Here is a 16,287-nt window from a genome sequence, read left to right as displayed (position 1 = left end):
TGTGTGTGTGTGTGTGTACTCAGTGAACTGTATCAGTTCAGTTTCTGTTCAGTCTGACTGAGGGAGGTTTTTGTACGACGCTTTTTCACTGTGTGAACAACCACTGACTGTTGATGTAATGATAACTCTGACAGTAGTAAACTGCTGCATCTTCAGCCTGGACTCCTCTGATGGTCAGAGTGAAGTCAGAGTTTGATCCACTGCCTGTAAAACGATCTGAAATCCCTGATTGTCTGGTGCTAGTATAATAAATGAGAAGTTTAGGAACTCCTCCATCTTTCTGTTGGTACCAGGCTAAATTGTTCCCATTTATGTCCTGACTGGTTGTACATGTGATGGTGGCGGAGCCTCCCAGAGCAGAGCTCACTGCTCCAGACTGAGTCACTGTGACCTGGCCTCTGGACTCTGAGGATACAGAGACAACAACATAAAGCAGCGTCACGGTTTTGTGGGCTTCATTTCAGAGGGACGGATGTTCATAGAGGAGAGGAGTTGGATTCTCTGGACTTTACCTGTGAAGCAGCAGCAGAGGAGAGTCCAGATGAGGACGCAGGTCAAAGTCATGTTTCTGATGAGGAGGATTTCTGTGGCTTCTGTTGTCATGAAGGACAGCTGTCAGTCATCCAGTGTTCAAACTCTCAGGACTATAAAGTGTCCCAGAGCACTGGAGCATGGTGCTGCTGATGCAAAGTGGCTCTCTATGGAAATGATCCGACCGACTCCAACAGGGACTTTTATCAGTCTTGTGATGTTTATAAATTTATCAATCAGTTAATCAGAGGATTGATTGGAAAAAAATGTCAACACATTTTGTCAGATTTTATATTCAGTTTTCCTCTTCAGGGTAAATCTTATTTCAGAAAGCTTCCTGTTTCATTTAAATAGTTTCAGTGAGTTGATCAATGAATCAGTCAGTTTAAAGGAAGGTAGATTGTTAATGTATTTACTCAGTTTAATGTTGGTAAAACTTGTTGTATGTTGTTCTTACAGTTTCTCGCGTCTTAATAATGAATCTGTTTTGAGGGAAATTAACAAGACAATAATTAAAAATGTATATTTTCTAAATTCCCTCGTCAAACATAGATAAAACAAGGTGTTAGTTTTGGTCACATTTTTCATTAGTTCAAGTAAAAAATCTCAGATTTCTTTAATACACACAAAAGTTTATTTCTATTAAATTTTGATCACAAGTTTGTTAAATTCCTGTCAGTGATCGATTCACCTTTTCTGAGATCATCCGTCCACCTGACAGGTGTAGAACATCAAGGTGTTGATTAAACAGCAGGATTGTTGGACAGGTGTGACTCATAGAGGTCACAGTAACAGGCCTCTGTTAATGTGACCTGTTGTTGTGGGTTGTGTTTGTGTGATATTTGAAATATTAAATATTTTAAACATCCATGAAGGCTTCACGTCAAACAGACTGACATCATGTTAAAATCAATCAATAATCTGGTTGCACTGAAATTTATTCTGAATATTTTCTCCATTTTTCTCGTATCTTTTTGTTCTTGTAAAAATATTTGACATACAGATGCTGCAATTTAAATGAATTCTCTAGATTTTCATAATCCATCTTTTTCTGTTTAATTAAAATCTGTTTCAACCCTTTTGACAACATTCAACACTTTTATTTTGAAGGTTTTATGATTTAAAAAGGAAGTTGAGTGTTGAATAAAAGTCCTTCCTGTTCTATCAATAATGACGCCTTAGTTTGAAGTCATTCCTGCCGACATGAAGACAACAAACATAAATCCTCACTTTGAATTTAAATAAGAAATATTTCTGTTCCAACAACTTCAGTTTTCCTCGTGTGGAATTTTTTATTCTATGAATTGGACATTTAAATTTATTCATTTAAAGTTGATCTCTGAAATAAATGTGTTAAAGGTTCAACTTCTAATGTATAGTTCTGAAACAAAATATGTTTGAAGTGATTATATTTATCAAGTTATATGTAGTGTGTGTGTGTGTGTGTGTGTGTGTGTACTCAGTGAACTGTATCAGTTCAGTTTCTGTTCAGTCTGACTGAGGGAGGTTTTTGTATGACGCTTTTTCACTGTGTGAACAACCACTGACTGTTGATGACATGAAAACTCTGACAGTAGTAAACTGCTGCATCTTCAGCCTGGACTCCTCTGATGGTCAGAGTGAAGTCAGAGTTTGATCCACTGCCTTTAAAACGATCTGAAATCCCTGATTGTCTGCTGCTAGCAGAGTAAATGAGAAGTTTAGGAACTCCTCCATCTTTCTGTTGGTACCAGGCTAAAAGATTAGAACTAAATACGTCCTGACTGGTTGTACATGTGATGGTGGCGGAGCCTCCCAGAGCAGAGCTCACTGCTCCAGACTGAGTCACTGTGACCTGGCCTCTGGACTCTGAGGATACAGAGACAACAACATAAAGCAGCGTCACGGTTTTGTGGGCTTCATTTCAGAGGGACGGATGTTCATAGAGGAGAGGAGTTGGATTCTCTGGACTTTACCTGTGAAGCAGCAGCAGAGGAGAGTCCAGATGAGGACGCAGGTCAAAGTCATGTTTCTGATGAGGAGGATTTCTGTGGCTTCTGTTGTCATGAAGGACAGCTGTCAGTCATCCAGTGTTCAAACTCTCAGGACTATAAAGTGTCCCAGAGCACTGGAGCATGGTGCTGCTGATGCAAAGTAGCTCTCTATGGAAATGATCCGACCGACTCCAACAGGGACTTTTATCAGTCTTGTGATGTTTATAAATTTATCAATCAGTTGTTCCTCGATGGAAAATTGCGAAGAATTTATGATCTCATCATCTACAGTTCATAATATTAATAAAAGATTCAATGAATCCAGACAAATATCTGGATTGAATGGACAATGCTGAAAACTAATATTGGATGGTGGAGATCTTCGGGCGCTCAGGCAGCACTGCATTTAAACCAGACACAATTCTGCAGTGGAAATCACTGCATGGGCTCAGGAACACTTCTGAAAACTATTGTTTCTGAACACAGTTCATCGCTGCATCATCAAATTCAGGTTAAAAACTCTCCAAAGAGGGAAAAGATAAAAACATGATCCAGACTCGCAGCCGCCTTCTCTGAGGTGAAGTTGAAAACTGTCTTGTGGTCAGACAAATCAAAATCATTGATTCTTTTTGGAAATCATGGGCACTGTGTCCTCCAGGCTCGAAAGGAGAGGGACCACCCAACTGGTTAACAGGACAGAATTCATAAGCCACAACTGTGATGATGCAGGGACGGACTAGTCTGGGAAGGCACCATGAATGCTGAAGGATAAATACTAGATTTGATGCAACATATGCTGACATCCAAACAACGTCATGTTTTCAGGAGAATTCTTGCTTATTTCAACAAGACAATGGTAAACCAAATTCTGCACATATTACAACTACATGGCTCTCTAGTAGAAGACTCCGGGTGATAAACCGGCCTTCCTGCAGCCCAGACCTGTAACCCACTGAAAAACAATTGGTGCATAGGGGAAAAAAAACATGACAAAGGAGATCCCAAAGTGTTGATCAGCTCAAATTCTATATCAGATCAAAATGGATAACATTTCACTTTCAAAACTCCAGCAACTGATCTCCTCAGTTCCCAAATGTTCACAGTGTTGTTAAAAGAAGAGCTGATGCAACACAGTCGACAATATGACCCTGTCAAATTCAAAATGAGAACATATTTCTCACTTTGAATGTTGATATGTTGCCTTTGGTCCATTTTCAATTAAAAGTGTGTTTATGGAATTTGCAAATCATCCTGTTCTTTATTTATTTACATTTCCCAAAGCGTCCCAACGTTTTTTGAATTGGGGTTAAAAACAAAATGATAAATTCTATTATTTTGTTACACTGCTATTTTCATTTTTCATATCAGCTGACAAATTTATAAAAGTAGTAAGTTGTTTTGGTGAGTTTGTTTGTTTCAGAGTCAGAGAGCCGTGTCTCTCTACAGTCAGAGGTTTTTGTACGGCGGTTCAATGAGTTTGTATCACTGTGGAGGACTTTTGGTGGAGGAACCAGACTCGATGTTGGAAGTAAGTACAACTTAAAGCTGTTTTATTTTAGGAATTAGTGTGTCACTAACATAGATTTTTATTTAATTGCTCAGAATGTCTGAAGAAAAATCTATGTATTTTTTTACATCTGTGATTTTCTGACAACGTCTGATTTTGAAATGGAAGTTTAAAAACTAATTTGAAAGAATATAGAAAATATGAATTGTTCAGATGATGAATATTTATTTCTGGTTTTCATGTTAAAGCTGCATGTGGAGGCTTGTAGGTTTAGTTCAGTGTTTCAGAGTCAGAGAGCCGTGTCTCTCTACAGTCAGAGGTTTTTGTACGGCGGTTCAATGAGTTTGTATCACTGTGGTGGACTTTTGGTGGAGGAACCAGACTGGATATTGGAAGTAAGTTTATTCTCTTTTCAACACTAAAAAGGAAATAGTAAACTAATTTTAGTATTGTTTGTTTAGTGTTAGATAGAAAATGAAAATTTTTGGTTGCAGCAATGTTTGAATTTATATTTGTATTTGTCTTCTTATATAATGGAGCCGATAACTCAGTTAAACTTTTGACATTTTCACTGTCAGACTGAAGATTAAAGAACTTGATGTGTAGAAAAAATAAAACTTTATTTCTCTTCTGATTAGTTTGTGATTTTCCAGCACAACACCTGTTGTTAGGTTGAATACAAGTTCTATCAGTAAAACTGGACAGAGTGAAGATAAAGATGCGTATTTGTAAGTTAGCAAAATCATCTATTTTATTATCGTGTCAAATATGGTTTCAAATTTAGTTAGAAATTACTTAAACAGATAAATAACGATCAAAATCCACATATAGAACATTTTATGTTGGTGAGTTTCTTTCCTGTTGTTGTTTCCTCTAAATCCTTTAAACTAACGTGTCGTTCAGACTTTTAATGATTATGGTCAGAAAAACTTTGATTGTAAATTGTTCCACATCTTCTTCTTTTATTTTCAGAGTAGTTTGACATATTTCAGTGTAAACTGTACGATGATTCTCTCTGTGCTGATTTGTATGAGATGCTTCTTAAAGGGAAGTGAAACAATGTGTGAGTGAGTGACTGGTGGAGCAGAAAAAACATCTCACTGAAACTCCTTAAAGGACAAAATGAACTGTCTCCCAGTGAAGGTGTCCAAGTGCATTTCCTGTCCTCTAACCTGAGAGGTGTCTCCTAGGTGATGCCAGTCCCACCCTGACGGTGCTGCCCCCCTCCGTGGAGGAGCTGCAGAAGAATGAGAAGGCCACCCTCATGTGCCTGGCCAACAAGGGCTTCCCCTCAGACTGGAGTCTGGCCTGGAAGGTGGACGGCAGCAGCAGCAGCAGCAGCAGCAGCATCAGCTGGGAGGAGAGCAGGAGCCTCGCTGTGCTGGAGAAGGACGGCCGCTACAGCTGGAGCAGCACCCTGAGGCTCCCTGCAGACCAGTGGGGGAAGGTGGGCTCTGTGACCTGTGAGGCCACCCGGGGCTCCCAGACTCCCATCTCAGAGACACTGAGGAGAGACCAGTGCTCCCAGTCCTGACCTGCCTCACTGAGACTCTCATACTGGTTTCACTCTGATACTGCTCTCAATCTGGAACTCTGTCTTTCCTTCTTTGACGTGACTAAATAAAGATTCAAATAGTTTCATTTTCCTCTTCATCATGACAGTTGTTCATGTTTTCAGTGAAATAAAGATCTTTGTCTTCAAATCAAAAATGTTTCCAAGTAAAGTTTTCTTTCATCAGATGTTTTATTCCACTTAAACTCTCCAAATATTAAAGTAATGGTCGAGCATATTTTTTATTGATCATATTAAAAATCTAAGAGCTCATTTAACTCTGTAATAACACCAAGAATTATGTGGGCAGAATTGAAAAGTTCACAATGATTGTTAAATGAATCTAAAATCTCACAAAAGATGTAAAACATGAGAAAAGTAAAATAGCCTCTCATCACAGCACATACAGTGTTGCTAGAAAGTTTGAAGGAATTTTCGATATTTCTGCATGAACATGAAATCCTCAGATTTGAACACAAGTCCTATAAAAGAGAACCTACTCGGTCCAATTCTGTTTTATATGTTTATAAATGCAACCTCTTGGATCTCTGTTTAAAACAACCAAGATTGCGTCACACTTCTATGCTGACGATACTCAGGTATACCTGCCTCTGAAACCTGACACCGCCTCTATGAATTCTTAAACAACCTGATTGGCTGTGTGAAAGTGTGAAAGAAGGACAGAGTGGGACTCTAAGATGTGAAACTTCCTGTAAACTGCCGGGAATGTTTGGTTTAGAAATGCAAAAAGAAGACTGGCCACAACACCGAGCCAGCGCAGAGGATGCTGGGAATTATGTGTGTGCTTTTGAAGGCCCGGGGTCGGTGCAGAGTGATCCTCTGTTTGTGGATGTTCAGTGTGAGCAGAACAATCTTTACTGTAACGAGGACCAGCGCTCTGTTAAAGTAGGTTTTCATTTCCTGGTTGAGTTTGGATCTGGATTAATCAGAGAGGAGGAAAAAGAAAGGAAACGTGCTGATTGGTTGATAGTAGAATATCATCAGCATACAGTGATTTTACAGAACCATGTCAGTGTGTGTGTGTGTGTGTGTGTGTGTGTGTGTGTGTGTGTGTGTGTGTGTGTACTCAGTGAACTGTATCAGTTCAGTTTCTGTTCAGTCTGACTGAGGGAGGTTTTTGTACGACGCTTTTTCACTGTGTGAACAACCACTGACTGTTGATGTAATGATAACTCTGACAGTAGTAAACTGCTGCATCTTCAGCCTGGACTCCTCTGATGGTCAGAGTGAAGTCAGAGTTTGATCCACTGCCTGTAAAACGATCTGAAATCCCTGATTGTCTGGTGCTAGTATAATAAATGAGAAGTTTAGGAACTCCTCCATCTTTCTGTTGGTACCAGGCTAAATTGTTCCCATTTATGTCCTGACTGGTTGTACATGTGATGGTGGCGGAGCCTCCCAGAGCAGAGCTCACTGCTCCAGACTGAGTCACTGTGACCTGGCCTCTGGACTCTGAGGATACAGAGACAACAACATAAAGCAGCGTCACGGTTTTGTGGGCTTCATTTCAGAGGGACGGATGTTCATAGAGGAGAGGAGTTGGATTCTCTGGACTTTACCTGTGAAGCAGCAGCAGAGGAGAGTCCAGATGAGGACGCAGGTCAAAGTCATGTTTCTGATGAGGAGGATTTCTGTGGCTTCTGTTGTCATGAAGGACAGCTGTCAGTCATCCAGTGTTCAAACTCTCAGGACTATAAAGTGTCCCAGAGCACTGGAGCATGGTGCTGCTGATGCAAAGTGACTCTCTATGGAAATGATCCGACCGACTCCAACAGGGACTTTTATCAGTCTTGTGATGTTTATAAATTTATCAATCAGTTGTTCCTCGATGGAAAATTTTGAAGAATTTATGATCTCATCATCTACAGTTCATAATATTAATAAAAGATTCAATGAATCCAGACAAATATCTGGATTGAATGGACAATGCTGAAAACTAATATTGGATGGTGGAGATCTTCGGGCGCTCAGGCAGCACTGCATTTAAACCAGACACAATTCTGCAGTGGAAATCACTGCATGGGCTCAGGAACACTTCTGAAAACTATTGTTTCTGAACACAGTTCATCGCTGCATCATCAAATTCAGGTTAAAAACTCTCCAAAGAGGGAAAAGATAAAAACATGATCCAGACTCGCAGCCGCCTTCTCTGAGGTGAAGTTGAAAACTGTCTTGTGGTCAGACAAATCAAAATCATTGATTCTTTTTGGAAATCATGGGCACTGTGTCCTCCAGGCTCGAAAGGAGAGGGACCACCCAACTGGTTAACAGGACAGAATTCATAAGCCACAACTGTGATGATGCAGGGACGCACTAGTCTGGGAAGGCACCATGAATGCTGAAGGATAAATACTAGATTTGATGCAACATATGCTGACATCCAAACAACGTCATGTTTTCAGGAGAATTCTTGCTTATTTCAACAAGACAATGGTAAACCAAATTCTGCACATATTACAACTACATGGCTCTCTAGTAGAAGACTCCGGGTGATAAACCGGCCTTCCTGCAGCCCAGACCTGTAACCCACTGAAAAACAATTGGTGCATAGGGGAAAAAAAACATGACAAAGGAGATCCCAAAGTGTTGATCAGCTCAAATTCTATATCAGATCAAAATGGATAACATTTCACTTTCAAAACTCCAGCAACTGATCTCCTCAGTTCCCAAATGTTCACAGTGTTGTTAAAAGAAGAGCTGATGCAACACAGTCGACAATATGACCCTGTCAAATTCAAAATGAGAACATATTTCTCACTTTGAATGTTGATATGTTGCCTTTGGTCCATTTTCAATTAAAAGTGTGTTTATGGAATTTGCAAATCATCCTGTTCTTTATTTATTTACATTTCCCAAAGCGTCCCAACGTTTTTTGAATTGGGGTTAAAAACAAAATGATAAATTCTATTATTTTGTTACACTGCTATTTTCATTTTTCATATCAGCTGACAAATGTCTAAAAGTAGTAAGTTGTTTTGGTGAGTTTGTTTGTTTCAGAGTCAGAGAGCCGTGTCTCTCTACAGTCAGAGGTTTTTGTACGGCGGTTCAATGAGTTTGTATCACTGTGGAGGACTTTTGGTGGAGGAACCAGACTCGATGTTGGAAGTAAGTACAACTTAAAGCTGTTTTATTTTAGGAATTAGTGTGTCACTAACATAGATTTTTATTTAATTGCTCAGAATGTCTGAAGAAAAATCTATGTATTTTTTTACATCTGTGATTTTCTGACAACGTCTGATTTTGAAATGGAAGTTTAAAAACTAATTTGAAAGAATATAGAAAATATGAATTGTTCAGATGATGAATATTTATTTCTGGTTTTCATGTTAAAGCTGCATGTGGAGGCTTGTAGGTTTAGTTCAGTGTTTCAGAGTCAGAGAGCCGTGTCTCTCTACAGTCAGAGGTTTTTGTACGGCGGTTCAATGAGTTTGTATCACTGTGGTGGACTTTTGGTGGAGGAACCAGACTGGATATTGGAAGTAAGTTTATTCTCTTTTCAACACTAAAAAGGAAATAGTAAACTAATTTTAGTATTGTTTGTTTAGTGTTAGATAGAAAATGAAAATTTTTGGTTGCAGCAATGTTTGAATTTATATTTGTATTTGTCTTCTTATATAATGGAGCCGATAACTCAGTTAAACTTTTGACATTTTCACTGTCAGACTGAAGATTAAAGAACTTGATGTGTAGAAAAGATAAAACTTTATTCCTCTTCTGATTAGTTTGTGATTTTCCAGCACAACACCTGTTGTTAGGTTGAATACAAATTCTATCAGTAAAACTGGACAGAGTGAAGATAAAGATGCGTATTTGTAAGTTAGCAAAATCATCTATTTTATTATCGTGTCAAATATGGTTTCAAATTTAGTTAGAAATTACTTAAACAGATAAATAACGATCAAAATCCACATATAGAACATTTTATGTTGGTGAGTTTCTTTCCTGTTGTTGTTTCCTCTAAATCCTTTAAACTAACGTGTCGTTCAGACTTTTAATGATTATGGTCAGAAAAACTTTGATTGTAAATTGTTCCACATCTTCTTCTTTTATTTTCAGAGTAGTTTGACATATTTAAGTGTAAACTGTACGATGATTCTCTCTGTGCTGATTTGCATGAGATGCTTCTTAAAGGGAAGTGAAACAATGTGTGAGTGAGTGACTGGTGGAGTAGAAAAAACATCTCACTGAAACTCCTTAAAGGACAAAATGAACTGTCTCCCAGTGAATGTGTCCAAGTGCATTTCCTGTCCTCTAACCTGAGAGGTGTCTCCTAGGTGATGCCAGTCCCACCCTGACGGTGCTGCCCCCCTCCGTGGAGGAGCTGCAGAAGAATGAGAAGGCCACCCTCATGTGCCTGGCCAACAAGGGCTTCCCCTCAGACTGGAGTCTGGCCTGGAAGGTGGACGGCAGCAGCAGCAGCAGCAGCAGCAGCATCAGCTGGGAGGAGAGCAGGAGCCTCGCTGTGCTGGAGAAGGACGGCCGCTACAGCTGGAGCAGCACCCTGAGGCTCCCTGCAGACCAGTGGGGGAAGGTGGGCTCTGTGACCTGTGAGGCCACCCGGGGCTCCCAGACTCCCATCTCAGAGACACTGAGGAGAGACCAGTGCTCCCAGTCCTGACCTGCCTCACTGAGACTCTCATACTGGTTTCACTCTGATACTGCTCTCAATCTGGAACTCTGTCTTTCCTTCTTTGATGTGACTAAATAAAGATTCAAATAGTTTCATTTTCCTCTTCATCATGACAGTTGTTCATGTTTTCAGTGAAATAAAGATCTTTGTCTTCAAATCAAAAATGTTTCCAAGTAAAGTTTTCTTTCATCAGATGTTTTATTCCACTTAAACTCTCCAAATATTAAAGTAATGGTCGAGCATATTTTTTATTGATCATATTAAAAATCTAAGAGCTCATTTAACTCTGTAATAACACCAAGAATTATGTGGGCAGAATTGAAAAGTTCACAATGATTGTTAAATGAATCTAAAATCTCACAAAAGATGTAAAACATGAGAAAAGTAAAATAGCCTCTCATCACAGCACATACAGTGGTGCTAGAAAGTTTGAAGGAATTTTCGATATTTCTGCATGAACATGAAATCCTCAGATTTGAACACAAGTCCTATAAAAGAGAACCTACTGGGTCCAATTCTGTTTTATATGTTTATAAATGCAACCTCTTGGATCTCTGTTTAAAACAACCAAGATTGCGTCACACTTCTATGCTGACGATACTCAGGTATACCTGCCTCTGAAACCTGACACCGCCTCTATGAATTCTTAAACAACCTGATTGGCTGTGTGAAAATGTGAAAGAAGGACAGAGTGGGACTCTAAGATGTGAAACTTCCTGTAAACTGCCGGGAGTGTTTGGTTTAGAAATGCAAAAAGAAGACTGGCCACAACACCGAGCCAGCGCAGAGGATGCTGGGAATTATGTGTGTGCTTTTGAAGGCCCGGGGTCGGTGCAGAGTGATCCTCTGTTTGTGGATGTTCAGTGTGAGCAGAACAATCTTTACTGTAACGTGGACCAGCGCTCTGTTAAAGTAGGTTTTCATTTCCTGGTTGAGTTTGGATCTGGATTAATCAGAGAGGAGGAAAAAGAAAGGAAACGTGCTGATTGGTTGATAGAAGAATATCATCAGCATACAGTGATTTTACAGAACCATGTCTGTGTGTGTGTGTGTGCGTGTGTGTGTGTGTGTGTGTGTGTGTGTGTGTGTGTGTGTGTGTGTGTGTGTGTTTGTGTGTGTGTGTGTGTGTGTGTGTACTCAGTGAACTGTATCAGTTCAGTTTCTGTTCAGTCTGACTGAGGGAGGTTTTTGTACGACGCTTTTTCACTGTGTGAACACATACTGACTGTTGATGTAATGAAAACTCTGACAGTAGTAAACTGCTGCATCTTCAGCCTGGACTCCTCTGATGGTCAGAGTGAAGTCAGAGTTTGATCCACTGCCTGTAAAACGATCTGAAATCCCTGAATATCTGGTGCTAGCATAATAAATGAGAAGTTTAGGAACTCCTCCATCTTTCTGTTGGTACCAGGCTAAAAAATGGTAGTTGCTCCAAACATGAACGTCCTGACTGGTTGTACATGTGATGGTGGCGGAGCCTCCCAGAGCAGAGCTCACTGCTCCAGACTGAGTCACTGTGACCTGGCCTCTGGACTCTGAGGATACAGAGACAACAACATAAAGCAGCGTCACGGTTTTGTGGGCTTCATTTCAGAGGGACGGATGTTCATAGAGGAGAGGAGTTGGATTCTCTGGACTTTACCTGTGAAGCAGCAGCAGAGGAGAGTCCAGATGAGGACGCAGGTCAAAGTCATGTTTCTGATGAGGAGGATTTCTGTGGCTTCTGTTGTCATGAAGGACAGCTGTCAGTCATCCAGTGTTCAAACTCTCAGGACTATAAAGTGTCCCAGAGCACTGGAGCATGGTGCTGCTGATGCAAAGTGGCTCTCTATGGAAATTATCTGACCGACTCCAACACGGACTTTTATCAGTCTTGTGATGTTTATAAATGGATCAATCAGTTTATCAGAGTATTAATTTGACCTTGACATTTGAGCGTGGTTGAATTTCTTCAATCTAATTTGTTTATTTGGGTTCTCACTGTTTACTTTAAGGACTTGTGAAAACCTGATGATGTTTTTGGTCGTATTTATGCAGCAAATTAGAAATTGTAAAGGGTTAAAAAAAAATTCAGCCACCACTTTAAACTTATTTGGGGAATATTTTCAATATTTATATATTTCAAACATTAGTTCACATTTAGAAATCTTAAAAAAAGCAACATGAACGTGAATGAAGTTGATTATTTAGAAACTGGAGTCAATTATTTAATTGTGCATAAAAAACAACTTCAGATTCTGATTTCTCAAAGCTGTGAATTAAATGCACATCATTTGGTAATTATATTAAATTCAACACAATTAACTGCATGTTTCAGAAAATAAATCTAATGAAGCAGAAAAAAATTCTCGTTAAAAATTTCTGATGTGTCCTTCTGCCTGTTTCTCTGCTTTCAGCCGTTATTTCTGTTTTTTTGTGGATCTTTCCGGTCCCTGCTGTTCACCCTCTGACCACCAGATGGCCTCAGTCCTTCCCTCCAGTCTCCAACACCAGAAGACCTAACCAGGAATAAAGGAACTGCATTAGACTGATTCAAATCCTACTTATCAGATAGATTCCAGTTTGTCCATGTCAACAATGAGTCTTCCAGACAAACAATAGTTAGTTATGGAGTTCCACAAGGCTCAGTGTTAGGCCCAATACTTTTTACTTTGTACATGCTTCCATTAGGAGATGTCATCTGGAAGCATTGCATCAACTTCCATTGTTATGCAGATGACACTCAGCTATATCTTTCTATAAAACCAGATTAAACTAATCAGTTAGTAAAACTTGAAGTCTGTCTAAAAGACATAAAGGCCTGGATGACCAAAAACTTCCTGCTTCTAAATTCAGACAAAATAGAAGTTCTTGTACTTGGTCCTAAACACCTCAGAAACTCTTTCTGTAATCACTTAGTTACTCTAGATGACGTTGTCTTGGCCTCCAGCAAAACTGTGAGGAACCTGGGAGTCATATTTGATGAGGATTTGTCCTTTAGACACCATATAAAGCAAATCTCCAGAACTGCCTTCTTTCATCTACGTAATGTTCATAAAATCAGGAAAATCCTTCCTCAGCGTGAAGCAGAAAAACTCATTCATGGGTTTGTTACTTCTAGACTAGATTATTGTAATTCCTTGTTGTTAGGATGTCCAAATTATTCATTACAAACCTGCAGCTGATCCAAAATGCTGCAGCAAGAGTACTGACGGGATTTAGTAAGAGATCATATTTCTACAGTTTTAGTTTCTCTTCACTGGCTTCCTGTGAAATCAAGAATATAATTTAAAATTCTCTTGATGACTTACAAAGCTCTACATGACCAGGCTCCATCAAATCTTAGAGATCTTATAGAACCATATAATCCTAGCAGAGCACTCCTCTCTCAGTACGCTGGTCTACTTGTGGTTCCTTGAGTTTCCAGAAGTAGAATGGGAGGCGGAGCTTCAGTTTTCAGTTTTCAGGCTCCTCCCCTGTGGAACCAGCTCCCAGTTTGTGTTGGAGGGGCAGAAACCCTCTCTAGCTTTAAGATTAGACTCAAAACGTTCCTTTTTTATAAAGGCTATAGTTAGGGCTGGCTCAGGTAGACCTTAACCAACCCTTTGTTATGCTGTTATTGGCCGAGGCTGCTGGAGGACCTCGTTACATGCTGAGCTTCTTTTCTTTCCTCCTACTCTTTAACTGACTCATACCTCACCATCTTCTTCTCTTTCTCAAATTTTATCAACGTCCAAGCTTTTTTGGAAATGAGGTTTTTATTTGGAATATTTTACATGTTTTGATTGTTTTAATGTGGAGATTTCAGAAAGTAAATCAGTGATGAGTCATGAGGGGATGCTGAAGGCCGAGCAGCTCTGATAACTAAAAGTTTTGGACACGTGAGCAGAGCCAGAAAACACGGAAGTCATCATCAGTTAGAGTTCATACAGTTCATGTTGGAAAATACAAAATCATTTCATGAATTATGGTGTTTTGAACTGAACTATTTGTTTTAGTTAAAGTAATTTGATTTCTTTCAAGATACATTTTTTTAGCACTGAACTTCTTTGATACCTCTTCATTCATGGTTAAAGAACATGGACATATTAAATAAATTATATGAAGTGTGTGTGTGTGTGTGTGTGTGTGTGTGTGTGTGTGTGTGTGTGTGTACTCAGTGAACTGTATCAGTTCAGTTTCTGTTCAGTCTGACTGAGGGAGGTTTTTGTACGACGCTTTTTCACTGTGTGAACAACCACTGACTGTTGATCTGATGACGACTCTGACAGTAGTAAACTGCTGCATCTTCAGCCTGGACTCCTCTGATGGTCAGAGTGAAGTCAGAGTTTGATCCACTGCCTGTAAAACGATCTGAAATCCCTTATTGTCTGGTGCTAGCATAATAAATGAGAAGTTTAGGAACTCCTCCATCTTTCTGTTGGTACCAGGCTAAATAATTCCCATTATAAACGTTCTGACTGGTTGTACATGTGATGGTGGCGGAGCCTCCCAGAGCAGAGCTCACTGCTCCAGACTGAGTCACTGTGACCTGGCCTCTGGACTCTGAGGATACAGAGACAACAACATAAAGCAGCGTCACGGTTTTGTGGGCTTCATTTCAGAGGGACGGATGTTCATAGAGGAGAGGAGTTGGATTCTCTGGACTTTACCTGTGAAGCAGCAGCAGAGGAGAGTCCAGATGAGGACGCAGGTCAAAGTCATGTTTCTGATGAGGAGGATTTCTGTGGCTTCTGTTGTCATGAAGGACAGCTGTCAGTCATCCAGTGTTCAAACTCTCAGGACTATAAAGTGTCCCAGAGCACTGGAGCATGGTGCTGCTGATGCAAAGTGGCTCTCTATGGAAATGATCCGACCGACTCCAACAGGGACTTTTATCAGTCTCGTGATGTTTATAAATTTATCAATCAGTTGTTCCTCGATGGAAAATTGCCAAGAACTTATGATCTCATCATCTACAGTTCATAATATTTTTAAAAGATTCCATGAATCCAGACAAATATCTGGACACAAGGAACAACGCTGAAAACTAATATTGGATGGTGGTGATCTTTGGGCGCTCAGGCAGCACTGCATTTAAACCAGACACAATTCTGTAGTGGAAATCACTGCATGGGCTCAGGAACACTTCTGAAAACTGTTGTTTCTGAACACAGTTCATCGCTGCATCATCAAATTCAGGTTAAAACTCTCCAAAGAGGAAACAAGATAAAAACATGATCCAGACTCGCCGCCGCCTTCTCTGAGGTGAAGAGGAAAACTGTCCTGTGGTCAGACAAATCAAAATTAGTAATTCTTTTTGGATATCATGGGCACTGTGTCCTCCAGTCTGGAAAGGAGAGGGACCACCCAGCTGGTTATCAGGACAAAATTCAAAAGTTACAATTGTGATGGTACAGGGACGCACTAGTCTGGGAAGGCACCATGAATGCTGAAGGATAAATACTAGATTTGGAGCAACATATGCTGACATCCAAACAACGTCATGTTTTCAGGAGAATTCTTGCTTATTTCAACAAGACAATGGTAAACCAAATTCTGCACATATTACAACTACATGGCTCTCTAGTAGAAGACTCCGGGTGATAAACCGGCCTTCCTGCAGCCCAGACCTGTAACCCACTGAAAAACAATTGGTGCATAGTGAAAGAAAAATATGACAAAGGAGATCCCAAAGTGTTGATCAGCTCAAATTCGATATCAGATCAAAGTGGATAACATTTCACTTTCAAAACTCCAGCAACTGATCTCCTCAGTTCCCAAATGTTCACATTGTTGTTAAAAGAAGAGCTGATGCAACACAGTCGACAATATGACCCTGTCAAATTCAAAATGAGAACATATTTCTCATTTTGAATGTTGATATGTTGTATTTGGTCCATTTTCAATTAAAAGTGTGTTTATGGAATTTGCAAATCATCCTGTTCTTTATTTATTTACATTTCCCAAAGCGTCCCAACGTTTTTTGAATTGGGGTTAAAAACAAAATGATAAATTCTCATATTTTGTTACACTGTTATTTTCGTTTTTCCTATCAGCTGACAAATTTATAAAAGTAGGAAGTTGTTTTGGTGAGTTTGTTTGTTTCAGAGTC

At 39.7% G+C, this 16,287-nt stretch overlaps 2 gene segments (V, D, J or C); both read left to right on the top strand.

The window, feature by feature from the left end:
• Nucleotides 1-3,913: 3,913 nt before the first annotated feature.
• On the top strand, nt 3,914-5,653 carry LOC138209920 (immunoglobulin kappa constant-like). The segment is given in 2 exon segments: nt 3,914-4,032; nt 5,202-5,653. A coding segment is annotated over 1 exon segment (270 nt).
• Nucleotides 5,654-7,799: 2,146 nt separating this feature from the next.
• Nucleotides 7,800-10,367, top strand: LOC138209829 (immunoglobulin kappa constant-like). The segment is given in 3 exon segments: nt 7,800-7,803; nt 8,582-8,689; nt 9,859-10,367. Coding segments are annotated over 3 exon segments (456 nt in total).
• The last annotated feature ends 5,920 nt before the right edge of the window (nt 10,368-16,287 follow it).

The sequence above is a fragment of the Embiotoca jacksoni genome, unplaced genomic scaffold (genome assembly GCF_022577435.1).
Source record: "Embiotoca jacksoni isolate LCO1_2020_lvr unplaced genomic scaffold, fEmbJac1.0.p SCAF_41, whole genome shotgun sequence".
In the NCBI taxonomy this organism is placed as follows: Eukaryota; Metazoa; Chordata; class Actinopteri; family Embiotocidae; genus Embiotoca; species Embiotoca jacksoni.
This window is presented reverse-complemented; position numbering and strand designations above follow the sequence as displayed.